At 33.1% G+C, this 14,033-nt stretch overlaps 1 protein-coding gene across 1 annotated transcript; it reads left to right on the forward strand.

The window, feature by feature from the left end:
* Positions 1 to 611, forward strand: LOC145824442 (serine/threonine-protein phosphatase 7 long form homolog). Its single transcript, XM_082924101.1, has 2 exons — positions 1 to 120; positions 210 to 611. Exons 1-2 carry the CDS (start codon positions 1 to 3, stop codon positions 609 to 611), a joined length of 522 nt encoding a protein of 173 aa, XP_082780227.1.
* The last annotated feature ends 13,422 nt before the right edge of the window (positions 612 to 14,033 follow it).

The raw sequence follows: 14,033 nt of genomic DNA on the forward strand, positions 1-14,033 counted from the left end.
ATGGGCTACAATAAAGACATGCCACACGTGTACCATTGGGCATCTAGGAGAGAGGCGGGTTCCTCCATTGATCATTTGAAATCTTTTCAAGTGGAGCTTGACAGTTTGGTAGCGACTGATGTAAGTTTACTCGTCCTGAGATAGTTTTAATACTTTCCATTTATCTTACCCTTTATATACTTTAATTCAAAAACACTTTACGTTTATAGGTTATTTGGGATCCATACCACAACTGCAGAGACTGGCATCCATGTAACCCAGTTACGTTCTACCATGGATGCTTAAAGTGTTTAGACGTGGTCGAACCCTATCATCCAAATAGAGTTCTGAGGCAGTTTGACAGGGTTCAAACCATCCTAGATGCACTGCTAGCTCCCAGTCGTGGTGCTCGAGGCAACATATCTGCACGATATACAGTCATGTATAGATACTTGGATATGATCTGGGAGGCTTGGGATAACCACGTGTTGTCTGAGCAGCGGAGGAACACACCAGTTCGTCAGCCTTGGGAATGTGTATCGGGTTACATGGATTGGTATAAGAACATCACGCACCTATATGTTGAGCACACTGATGAACCGCGTGTCCATGACCATCAGGATTTCAGCTAACATGCCGATGTAGTATATATTATTCTTTTTTATGCATTTGTAACTTACTTTTTATTTTCTGATATGTTTCCTAAAATGTAATATTCTTTTCAAATGCAGCGTATTGTACATGCACTACAGATTGCACATCCTATTATTCAGGTTGGTTATGAGGAGGGGATTTGACATCCTCATCGACTTTACCAGGCTATTGAGGATATGACGCATGTCCTTGAAGGTCAGCACATTAACGAAGCTAGACCTAGTTCTGCTGGACCTAGTTGTACTGGAGGTAGTTTTTCATCTCCGACATTGACATACAGTCGTAGGCCTAGGCGTAGGCATACAGCTGATTCGTGACATGATATTTGTTAGTTGATGAATTTTTTGTGGTGTTTTTTATAAGATGACATTGTTGTAATGGTAACAGTGGTTAATATTTTCTTATTAGAACATTGTTGTAATGATGACATTCGTGGCATTGTTGTTGGAATGGTAACAATGGTCGTAGATTTTGTAAATGATATTTTGTTATTAGAATGGAATAGTAACAATGGTCGATAACATTCAATCCATGCCACAGAACACATCAACATCAAAAACATATCCATTAATTTCTTCCATAATTCTAACGTTGTCAAATGCATACATGTGTCATGCGACATCAACAACATCAAATGTCTCTTGAGTAGCTGCAGTATCATGAATAATGTCCTTGAAATGCTGAATGCGGCGCACATATGCATCATCCCAGTCGGCAGTGCAAGGGTGATGGTATTTTCTCCAATTAGTGGCTATAAGAGGAACTGGATGGCTTGGTTGCTAAAAAACCTGCACCAAATGTCAATTGAGTTAGTGGTCATACCTCATAACTGCTTGTACATGCATAAATTGATAAGTTTCTGTTATACCTGGACGAAATGATTTCCATTGACAAACCCAATGACAATCTCACGTCTATCAAGTTAAGGTACTGGCACTGTTCTAAGAGGTAAAAAGGTGGGCCATTGTTGTAATGACAAGTGGTATAACACAAGATTGTAGCACGATGCACCAAGACGCCCCATGTCTGGCATAGTCATCCAATGTGAGTATCCAGGATTGTCTTCAAAGTATGACAATATGCTTGTCAATTCTTCAAACCTTTCGTACGACCCATAAAGTGTAATGTATTCCTCTTTGTGTGTGTGCAACTCACCCAAAAGATCACGCCTAACCTGAGCCCAATCATCTTCTGCATGACCAATTGAAACAGCTATAGCCCTGAAATCACAATTCCCATCTGCAGTTATATCCTTGACAAACTTAATGTATGGTTTCAACCCAGAAGGGAAAGCATCAACATATGCATCAGGTTTCACTGTTCTAGTAATGTACACCTTCCCTTTCGCATTCACCTTCTCATTTCCCTTAACAAGTCGCTTCTTCTTGGTTTCCAGAGTAGAAGCTAACGTAGTGATTTGAGTGTCCCTAGGTGAGAAGGAATCATGTCCAGATTGCACCAACTCAAATTTACACGGGTCACGAAGGGTAGAAACATTGATCTTCTTATGATCCGGGGGACGTGTTTTGGGCTTCACCTCCGACTCAACAAGAAAAGTGCTTCCTGGACATACAATCTCTTTCAACTTCTTCAAAAGCTCCAATTGCATGGTTCTATCACTTTCATTGAACTTTTTCACAAACAACTCTACTTCTACATGACAAGTCACATCTGTTTCCTCTTCTTTGTTGCATATGGAGATATGAAGTTGCCTCCACTGTGAGTATATGGTAGTAAGTGGTATAGGACAATCTTGTCTGATGTAGTCAACAATCTCATGGGCACAAGGTAAACCATGAGTGTGGTGAAGGACGCATCCACAAGCTTCATCATCAATACCAATGGAATTGGCTCTCTTACTCTCTACAAGCAAATACTCTAATGTAGAGAGAGACACACTACCCCGTAGCTCCCTAAACTGAGAAGGTTTAAATTGATGTTGCACAACAGTTAGACTTTTCTCAAATGAAGCCTTGATATCAGTGTGTTGCAACTCAAGCAGATTGTGTATTTTCTCAAATGATGCCTGAAATAAGACTTGACATGAACCCAATTGTCTTTGCATGTGCACCCTCAGCCTTGTTCAATTTAATGTAAGTGACATTAAAATCAAGTACATGGCACTTATTAATATATTGAACAAAAGCAATCTTACCGGTTGGTTGTAACATTACCACAATGCATACACGTGTCTGTCCATGCCGCCACAAATTTCTCCTTGTAAGGAACCAACCAAGTATCCATGACATAGTTTACTGCATCCGGATAACTACTGAATTCCTTAAGTAATGATTTAAGACGCTCATTGTATTAAATTTCAGAAGATGAATACACTAAAGAGTTCCATTCATGGTTGAACTTCTCTTATTTCTGTCGTGTCTCAAACATTTTCTTGCATTTGGTCAATACATTCTTACTGATATGCCAACAACAAAATAAATGTCTGCCACTTGGGAATATCTTCTGTATGGAATTCAACAAGGCTAGCTCTCTGTCAGTAACAATAATTGATGGCAAAACAAAACCATCCATGACATCACGCAATGTAGCTAACACCCACGCATAGTTATCGGCCCTCTCATACTGTAAGTATGTGAAAGCTACAGAGAAAGTCATTTCAGTTGATGTCACTCCCACAATTTCAAGAAGAGGAAGACGATATCTATTGGTTTTATATGTGCAATCCGTAATTAATATACGTGGGAAAGACCGAAATAAGTCCAAACTAGTAGGATGTGCCCAAAACAAGTCTGTCACAGTCATCATGGACTCTTCACGTCGATGGCGCTCAATGTAATTATACTTGGCCAATTCACCCAATAAGTGTTGCATCTGTGATCTTCCAGCTCTCTGTACCACCCTGTTTCGATGGCGTACATTGTAAATGGTTTTAAGTGTGCTTACATTGAGGGCATCTCACTGTTTCAAGGTTGCTAGGATTTTTTTTGGCTGAACCATGCTCTTTGACATATCCATTAACAATGCTTTCTTTTTCTTTGACAGCCTCCCCGCATATGAATGTCCCTCAAGGTGCTTTGCAGGTGGATGGTTATGCAATCCACATACTACGATCAATGTCCATTCATCATGTGTGGTAAACCTGTGAGCCCTCATATCAAAAGGACAACCACACTTCTTCGTATCGGTTATTCTTAATGTATTGCTGCCATCATATTTTAACTTCTTTGTCACTCTATATTGGCCACTCCTTTTACAAGCAAGATACATCCTGGGACTTTTTTTCCCTCCACCATAGTCTGATGTTTTGATTACAATGACCAAACCATTTCTCTTTCCAACTTCACGTACCCAGTTGAGCATTTCATCCATATTTTTGAATACCTACAAAGTCAAATAAATATTATCAAACATTTACATTTGTTGAGCAATTCGAAACATATTCATTATAATTTCGTAGAGTAAACCTGTTCAGTTGTGAATTAAGTAGTGTAATCCAATACACTATCTGCGCAAACCTGACTTCCTTGAGTTGACACATATTCCTACATGTTTTGTATAATATTACAAATTTTTAATGGCATTATAAAGATTAATTTGCAATTTAAAACTGTAAATTTGGTATGAATTTTACAAATTTGGAATATAAAATGGGGAAAAAAAATTACTTCATTCGGAAGTACAGTGTTGAACAAAATGCTAATTTTTGGAAATAGTTGTCCGAATTAATTTTAAAATTTCGAAAGTTGAATGTTGTAAAATTTAACTTATTTCGAACAACTTCCGAAATTAAGGCCTCGTTTGGGAATAGGCTAATTTAGTAACTTTTTGGCTATTTGGCTAAAAAGGTAGGTAAAAAAAACTTGTATGTTTGGGATGACTTTTTGGCTAATTACGAAAAGATGTGCAAAAAGTAGAGAGAAAAGAGAATCTTTGACTTTTTGGTATGAGTTATTGGCTTTTTGGCTAATTTAGTAACTTTTTGGCTAATTGGCTAAAAAAGTAAGTCCCCAAACGAGGCCTAAATACTTATTTCAGTAGTAGATTTCCGAACAAAATGATATAATTCGGCTCTGGTTATCCGAACGACACTGGGAAAAAAAAAAAGAAAAGACTTTTACATTGCAAAACTCACATTTCCTTGGCTATCTTTCTCATAAACATTTATTTGCTTCTGAAAATCTGAATTTTCAGAAGAGAAATCCTCCATAACAATGATGAATGAGGATGAGGTTAGTGTGTAAACTAATAGAAATGGAAAGCTACGAATGGACTTGGAGCTTCAATAGCTTCAACAACTTCAATGGACTTGGAGCTTCAACAGCTTCAATAGAAGAAGTAGCAGTTACGAACTTGGAGCTTCAACAGCTTGAGCAACAGATGGATGGGAAGTCTGGATGTGTATTGAGACGTTTGTTTATTTGAATTGGGTATGATGTCTAAAATAGTAATTTCACTTAGGGATAAAAATTGTAATAAAAATAAATATCATTAAGTGTGTGTATAGAGTAGATTTGGTGTGTGTAAATAGAAGCTCCCATTTTTATGAGATATTTATTAGGGTAAATTACATTTACCTCCTTTGAGATTTCTGACAAATACAGGAACCTCCCCTGTAGTTTCAATACTTACAGTAACTTCCCTTACTTTACCTGACAATGTCAAGATTCTCCCATTCCATCTATTTTGCACAAATGACGTTAATAGCCTATACAAAATGACCATATTACTTTTATTTTTGCCTGTGAAAAGACAAAAATGCCCTTTGTTCACAAAATCCTTAATCAGCTACATTCACAATACACATTGAATTCTTGAGAGAGAGAAGAGAGAGAGAGAGAGAGAGAGAGAGAGAGAGAGACGATAGTAAGCAACGTGAAGAAAGTTGATCTGTGTGAAGAAGACGAAGAAGCTAAAGAGAGAGAAAGGCAAAAAGAGAGAGAGAAAGAAAAAGACAAAGAGACAGAGGTGTTTTCTCTGTCTCTCTGTATATCAACGTATACACAATCTTCTCATTTAATTTCTATGTAGATTTTCTTTTTTATTTCCTTTTCAATCTTTCCTTTCCTAAATTTTCCTGGAAAATCTGCAATTTTCCTTAATCTTCACACTTTCAGTTTCAGAACCTATCATCCTTAAAAAACCTTACATAATACCGTTGTATATTGTAATTATATATATCTCTATTCTTATTGGAATCACATAATTCACAAACATTTTGAATGTAAACCTTAACAGTTAAGGGTACAGCCAGCTCGCGAATAATGGATCGAACCCTGTCTTGATCATTAACCAAGTAGAAAAAAGCAAGGGAGACGACCATTTGAGCATTAGGAGAAGCTTATTCTTTCAACAACCTTCAGCAATGGTACAACTCCACCTTCTTCAACCATCACCTTCTTGTTGCGATCGTTGTCTATATTGTTGGCGACGTCGAGGCAATCGTAGAGAAGATGCCCCATTTAGACGGAGACGATGGAGGACTAGAGCATGGCCAGGATGGGGTCGTTGCTGGCGATAGAGAGAAGCCAATTGATGTCAACGATGGATGATTCCAGAAGGCTGGAGACCTTGAGGAAGTCAGCGTTGGTAGTGATGACAAACACCTGTTGAAGAACGCCACTCCACTTGCACTTACAGACTAGGGTTAGGGCTCGTTCTAGGGTTTTGGAGACATCAGCGGCAATGTGGTGGATGGGTTCCTTATAAAAAGACGACTAGGTCGTGGTTGTGGTCATGGTGGTAAAGTGAACAGCGGATCCGAGCTTGAGGGAGGGGAGGCCAGCTTGCTTGGCGAGATCGGCATAGTCAGACTTGAAGGATTCGGCTTCTTTGGCAAATTTGATGAGAAGTGAAAGCTCTTATTGGATTCACTTCTCTTGCAAAGGCATTTTCGTCTTTTCGCAGGCAAAATCAATGTTACTATGGTCATTTTGTATAGGCTACTATCATCGTTTGTACAAAATAACGGAATGGGAAAATCTTGAAATTGTCAAGTAAAGTAGGAGAGGTTACTGTAATTATTGAAATCACAGGAGAGATCCATATATTTGTCAAAAATCTTTGGGGAGATAAGTGTAATTTATCCTATTTATTATTATGGATATTGTTATAGCATTTTCAATCCCTAACTCTTTTCTTTTTTTTATTAAATTTAAATTTAATAAAAAAATATTAAAAATAATTTCTATTTATTTTATAAAATATTTATCAAATTAATGGAGAATTTTTTTTTATCAAATTAAAAATTTATCAAATTGTTCGTCAAATTTAAATTTGATGAAATTTTAAATAAAAAAATGTCGAAGATTTTCTATCCATCAAATTTAATAAAAAGGAAAATTTGGGAGAAGAGAAGCTTTTTTTTTTTTTTTTTAATTGATGAATTAGTTTAAATAATTCATATCAAATTAAATTTTTACTCGAGTCTAAAATCAAATTAGATGAAAATAATAATAATAATGAAGAGTCAGTGATGTTTTTAACAAATGCCTTACATGACAAGATAACTTTAAATATATATATATATACATATTATTCTATGCATTTTTATGCACACTGTATAATTTATTTAAGGCCTGGTTTGGATTGTTAAAAAAAAAAAAAAAAAAAAAAAAAAGAAAAAGTTACTTAAAAAAAATTAAAAAATTATCACTATTTATCTAAAAAAAATATTAAAAAAATAATTTTATACATAATGCTTGTCAAACAACTCTGACAGCAAAGCAGCGAACTGACTTGTGGGAAAAATAGAAGTTATTTAGGTGTACAAATATCACGGTATTATTCGGCTTGTAGGAGCCTATCACGAGTCTCTTTTTAATAATCTGAACCGTTCAATGTGTAGAAATAGTCGAGTACTATACACCTGTAAAACATCACATTTATCAGATATCATTAACTATATGATCAAATCAAAAATAATTTTATAAAATGGATGGTGTCATTGTTAACGGTTGAAAACAAACTATTCCGATCAGATAGCTATCAATATCCGATTAATGTGGTTTTTTATAAGAATATAGTACTCGATGAGTTCTACATATTGAACGGTTTTGATTAGAAAAACGGGATTCGTGGTGGGCACCCACAGGCCAAACAACACCCCCAATTCAATGGCGAAAAAGTAAGGAATCATCTCCCAAACAACACTCTGCCGTCGCTGTAGCCTATTGTACAGCCTATTCCATCTAATCTTCTCCACTACATTAATTTATATAATTTTTTAATACATATTTTTTTATAAAAGTCAAAAAATTAACTTAAATATTCATATTTTTTTTTCTCAACTTTTTAGTTCAAAAAGATAAAAAGTATACTTATTTAGGACATCCCAAATAACCCCTAAGTTTCTAGTCATGCCAATTAAGGCTTCGTTTGGGAAGTCTTGGTTGGGGCTTTTTTGACTATTTTAGTCACAAAAAAACAAAATAGGCTTTTTAGTCTAATAAGAAAAAATATCACCTCCAACTCAGAATCATTACATTCTTTCTCTCACAAAAAAGTCAAAAAAGCCAAAAGCTCTTCCCAAACTAGGCTTTTTAGCCCCAGATTAAAAAAATTAAAAAGTCAAAAAATCAACCCACTTCCGAAACAAATCCTAAGTTGCATGTTAAAAAAAAAAAACTATATGACAAATTTTAATTTTTGTTGTTCGGCTCGTGCACATGCCAATAGGCACATAAGTCCCTTAGGCCTTTGATTGTTATTGAATATAAGAGTTTGAAAAAGATACGTAATATCTAAAAATAAATATAAGATATAATATATTATAAGGTATGAGATAAATTATATAAAAATAAATATAAGATATAATATATTATAAGGTATGAGATAAATTATATATATTGTCAGATCACTTATATTATATTTGGTTAAGATAAAATATAAGATGAGATTAGAAGAGAGTAATTATTTTTGACCTTTATATGAAAGATAAGTTATATCCGACGGTAGAGATATATAATACCATGAGGGAGGTGGTAATATATATCTCCCTTTTGTATCATATACTATCTGAACTCTCCATATCTGGAGCAACCAAACACAGGATATAGAAAGACAAAAAATATGTGAGACCCATCCCATATTATATCTGGCCTCACACCCATGTCCCGCCTTTATATCCGATAAATAAATAGGGCCTTATGGTCTATTGATTAACGAGTATCATCACTCAAGCAAAAATACTAAAATAGCTTTGTATACAAATTATCACAGTGTACAAATTGCATAGATTTTTTCATTTTTTCAATAAACAAAAAATTATTTATAATCCCTTATTGTTTACTTTAAGTAGTTTATCTCCCAAAATTTTAAAATCCGTACAAAATCCCTTAGGCCTGTTTGATTCTTGAATATGAAGGTTAGTTTGAATTATATACTGTGAGCCCTATATATCATGTGTTTATAATTTTTTTTGGAAGAGGATATAATATTGTAACAACCTCACCACGTATAATGATTAACACTTAGTTAATTAAGGAGATTCGGATTTTAATTAGTCATTATGAGAAGTATCAAGAATTATGAGATTTAGAATCTATGAGAATTATTGGGCCTAGTTGGCATATGGTTTTGTCAAGTATTTATTTTGAAAGTCTAATGGCTAAAGAAGATAAAATGAATGAGCTTAATTAAATATTCGATTCAGTTTAGTAAAATTAGGATTTAATTAATTGGGTCCGAATTGAAGTTAATTAAATTAATTAAATTATGAGAATTGAGGATTATGATCATTACGAATTAAATTTATTTATATGGTATCCAATTTGAATAAGTAATTTATTGACGGAAATTTAAAGTCTGATTAGGAATTGAAAGCCTAAATAGTTTGAAAAATCAAAATTGATGATGACAATGGGTTTAATTTAATATTTGGAGCCTCTTGAGAGTTTGATTAAAAATCTGATTCAGATTAATAAATTTAAATATAGTTAATTGGAATATAAAAGAAGTCAAATTTGACTAATTAAATTAAGTGAGATTTGTACTTAATCATGATTAATTGGGTTAGAATTTTTACATAACTAATTAAAAATTTATAGATGGTTAATTAAGCTAGATATAATCAAAGTTCAATCTCAATTAAGTATTTTAGGCAAGATTAATTAGTTAAAGAATTAATTAATACACCACATGGGTGTATATAATAAGGCCAAGTGTCCCACTAAATGAAAAGAATAAAATAATAATAGATGAAATCAAGAAGAGTTAGAGCCTTAAAGCTATCATCAATCTGTTCGGCTGGAAAGAAAAGAATCCGAGAGAGAGAGAGAGAGAGAGAGAGATGAAGCGTATTCAATGTTTTGGCCGGAAGGAATTTGATGGAAAGCTAGGGATTAAAGATAAAAGAAAGATCTTGAAGACTAATATGTATGAAATTCTAATCCAAATGTTTATCGGCAATCTCTTCAACACCTAAATTTATGAGGTAATTGAATTTAAATACATAATATGAGGGAATCAAGGAAAAGAATGAAGAAAATTAAGTTAAGTTCAAGAATTAAGGAATTGATTTAGAAACTCATCTTTGAGTATGATTTTTAGTCACCTTTGATGAATTTGAGTTCTAATTTCACATGCATCATTATTTTCCAAGGGTTTTGGTGCTTCAATTTCATACAATTAGAACAAAATTAGCAAGAAGATGATGAAAATTAAATTAGATTCATAATTATGGAAATTAATTTAGAAATCAATTATGTTGAGTTTGATTTTTGTACTCTTGCATGAATTTGAGTTCCATTTCTACATGCATGAACAAATTTTGTAAGTTTTAAACTCTAATTGTACATGCATCATGGATTTTGAAGAATTTGAACTAATTCAATCTCATATTTTGAAGAGAAAAAGGAAAAGCTTTGAAAATTAGGAATTTGTATGATTTTGATCTTTGATCCATTCATGTAATTTAATTTAAAAGTTTTATTCAATTTAAACACATTTTAGAACATCTGTGATTACGAATTAAGTTTTTGGTTAAAAGTTGAGTTAAGTGGAATTTCTAAGAAATTTATTTGTGTAATTCATAGTTAAGTGATTTTTGTTAATAATAAAATTGGGTTCTATTTTTACATGCATCATGAAATTTCAAGAGTTTGGAAAGTCTAATTCATGTTTTAAAATTGTGGGTTTGATATAAAGAAAATGAGTTAAATCTAAATTTGGGCAATTGAAGCATGATTTTGAATAAATGATTTCTAAATGTGAGTGTTTACTAAATTATACAATAGTTCTCCATATTTGTGTACCCAAAAATACAAGTTTTGAGGCTTTGAATATCAAATTTGAACTTCAATTACAATTCTGAAAATTCCAGAATTTACACTGTTCGCTTGAGCGAGGAAAGTTTCGCTCGAGCGTGAAAATCGAGCTCCCAAAAGTTTTGTAAAATTTTACAGTCCGTCCGAGCGACCAAAGTGGTGCTTGAGCGAAGATCCTATTTTTAGCATATTTTGAAAAATTGCATTTAGTTCACATTTTTATTCTCATCTCTTTCCAAAGCATTCTAGACATGATTTATGGCTCAATAAAGATTAATAAGCTAACAATCAACATTAATTAGTTGATTGAAAGAATAAGTCATTAACTTAGTAATACCTGACTAAGAAGCCAAGTAAGAATTGGTTTTTTCAGAAAAGAATGATTTAGTAACGAAAAGATATATGAAATAAGAATCCGATTCATTTGAATAAAGGAAGAATACACGTAGTAGAATCTCGAACTACTTAGACAGAAAAAGACAAGAAAAGTCAAGCTTGATCAAGGAATTGATATTGTGTTTCGATGTGTATATGTTATGGGTTTGTGTAGGTCACGCGCTATTGTTCTCCTGATCTATCTGAATTGTCTGCATTATCTGATCTGCTAGTGGAGCCATCTGTGAGTAACGATGTTGTAAAGCTATGTTAAATTATAATTACTTTCTGAATGATTAACTGTATTGTTTTCTGAAATGATATTGTTCACTGAATGAATGTTTGTCCTATTTTATGACCTATACTCGTGGCATCCATAGCAACTGACTGTTACTGCTACTGCTACTGTTACAGAGATCTCTATCAGTTCCTATCATTGGAACTATTGTTACTGTATTGATGGCCATCAACTGACTGCTCGGTCTATTAAGACCTACTGTACTGTTTTGCTATTAGATGTACCGCGTATGACTGCTATGATCTCTAAATGACTGATATGACATGAAATATGAGACACTGATTGAATGACTGATCTACAGATGCAATTGATTGTTTTAATTACTGAAAGAACATTCATTCTTAACCCCTTTACACATTCGTTATCCACTGGACTCTAGCTCACAGTTTATTGTATATATGTAGGTGGTCAGGCGCCGAAGCAAAGTTAGCGGCGTCAGTCTAAATTCGTTTTGCCAAGCCAACCTACTGTGCCTCACCACGAGATTCCAAACCGTTATTGTCAAGGCTTTGTTTGGGGTGGTCTAAATCCACTTCAAGTGAATGTTTCCTAAGTTGTTTTGGCTTTGGGATTTAATTTCCCAACATGTCTTTTATTTTGTACTTAGACGTGTTTTGGACTTCAGTTTTTACATATATACTGAATATAGACTGGGACTTATGTCTGTATTGGTATATGTATATATAAGTTGTTTGTGCATTTAAGTCCTCACAGCTCTTTGGACATCATATTTTAATATTTACAGGCTTCCGCCGGCGCCTCCTATTGTATAATTGTTATTACTGTTAAGCAGGCCTTTGGTAATCATGGACTACTGACCGGTTACGATGCTAAACCCTTAGAGGCGGGTTTGGATCGTAACAAATATACAATTGGATTGTATATCCTTTAAACAAAAATGCTTGGTACCTCGACACTTCGAGGCTCGAATGCCTCAAATCTCAACCAACGCGTGGGCTTCTTCTCTCTCTATCCTTATTCTCTCTCTTTCCTGTATTCAAAACCCATTAACAGTTGCAGAGATAGAGACAGACCTCAGATTCACCAAGAAAAAAAAAAAACAAAAACAAAAACAAAATAGCAAAACTATTTTGAAGAACAAAGAAAGAGTTAGGCTGGTCTGATTTGTTTGTTTAATGATAAAATGGTGTGATGGGTACAAAATGGAATGGTTTGAATAATGAGTATTTTATGATGAGTGTGGTGTGGGTGATGATTAATTGGTTGCAGATTACCACAGAGAGCAAATTTGTTCAAAAGATTGAAAAGGAAAGGTGGGATCACAATTTAGAAAGAGATATAGTGTGTAGTTGTGATGGAAACTACCATGAAAAAAAAATAAAAATAAATGGATACATACATACATACATATACATATATATATATATATATATAGAATCTTTAAAAGTGTGTTTTTGACACATTGTTATTGATTCATCTTTGCTTGTATTGTGAGAAAAAAGAAGAGAACAAAGGACTTGAAAAGGAATGGAATCTTTAATGTTGTTGTTTTGTTCAGCTTGAAACCTTTCTTTTTCTTTTTGATTTGTTTTCTCTTTCAGTTTCTAGGCATGTGAAATTTATAGGTTTGGTGCAAGTGGCCGACGCATGCAAGAAAGGACCGCTAGGTCATTTGAGCCATTCGCAGCAGACCTCATTCGAGGCTTGTAGCAGAATTGATCCCTCAAAATGGGTGGATATACAATACTCACTCCCCCTATTATATCATGTCCCATCAGATGGGATAAGAATTAAAAATACAATTTTACCCTTCTATAATGGGAAATCCGATTATGTTCATATATGAACTTTACAATAAGAAATTTGATTATGTATATGAAAAATCTGATTATATTTGACCAAAAAAATTATGTTCATGAATTTTATTTTTAAATTTTTACAGTTGAATTTTTTACATATATAAACAAAAACGTTATTTCCTTTTTGAGATTCAAAGTTTTAATTTAATTTTTTTAAATTTTAAATATAAAAAAATATATTTATAATTATTCTAATTTAAAAGGTTTTGAATTTTCAAAGTTTTAATTCAAAAAATATTTACCAATTTGAGAATTAAATAAATAAGTGCGCCAAATAAACCATGATATGTATTTTATTTTATTTTTTTAAATTTGGTAATTAAACTAGAATATGTATTTTTTATTTGTAAGAATTTAGAATACACAATTAAATTTAGAAAAATAATTTAAAATTTTTTAAATCTTAATTGATTCTAAATTATTTTTCTTATATATTTTAAAAAAATTTACATTATTATTTAATTTTGATTATGTTATTACTTAATTGATAATTTTTTATTTAATATACATATAAATATAATATATATATATATATATATATATATCAACAATGATACATCCCTAAAAAACTAGAGTTCTAATTGAGCTCCAGTGAGGTGGAGAGTAAAAGAAAAAAAAAAGAGCCAAAACATCACATCAAATGGGCTCCACGTGCACATTAGAGCTCACAAATTAGAATTTCAA

The sequence above is a fragment of the Camellia sinensis genome, chromosome 4 (assembly GCF_055761805.1).
Source record: "Camellia sinensis isolate YWXY chromosome 4, ASM5576180v1, whole genome shotgun sequence".
Taxonomy (NCBI): Eukaryota; Viridiplantae; Streptophyta; class Magnoliopsida; order Ericales; family Theaceae; genus Camellia; species Camellia sinensis.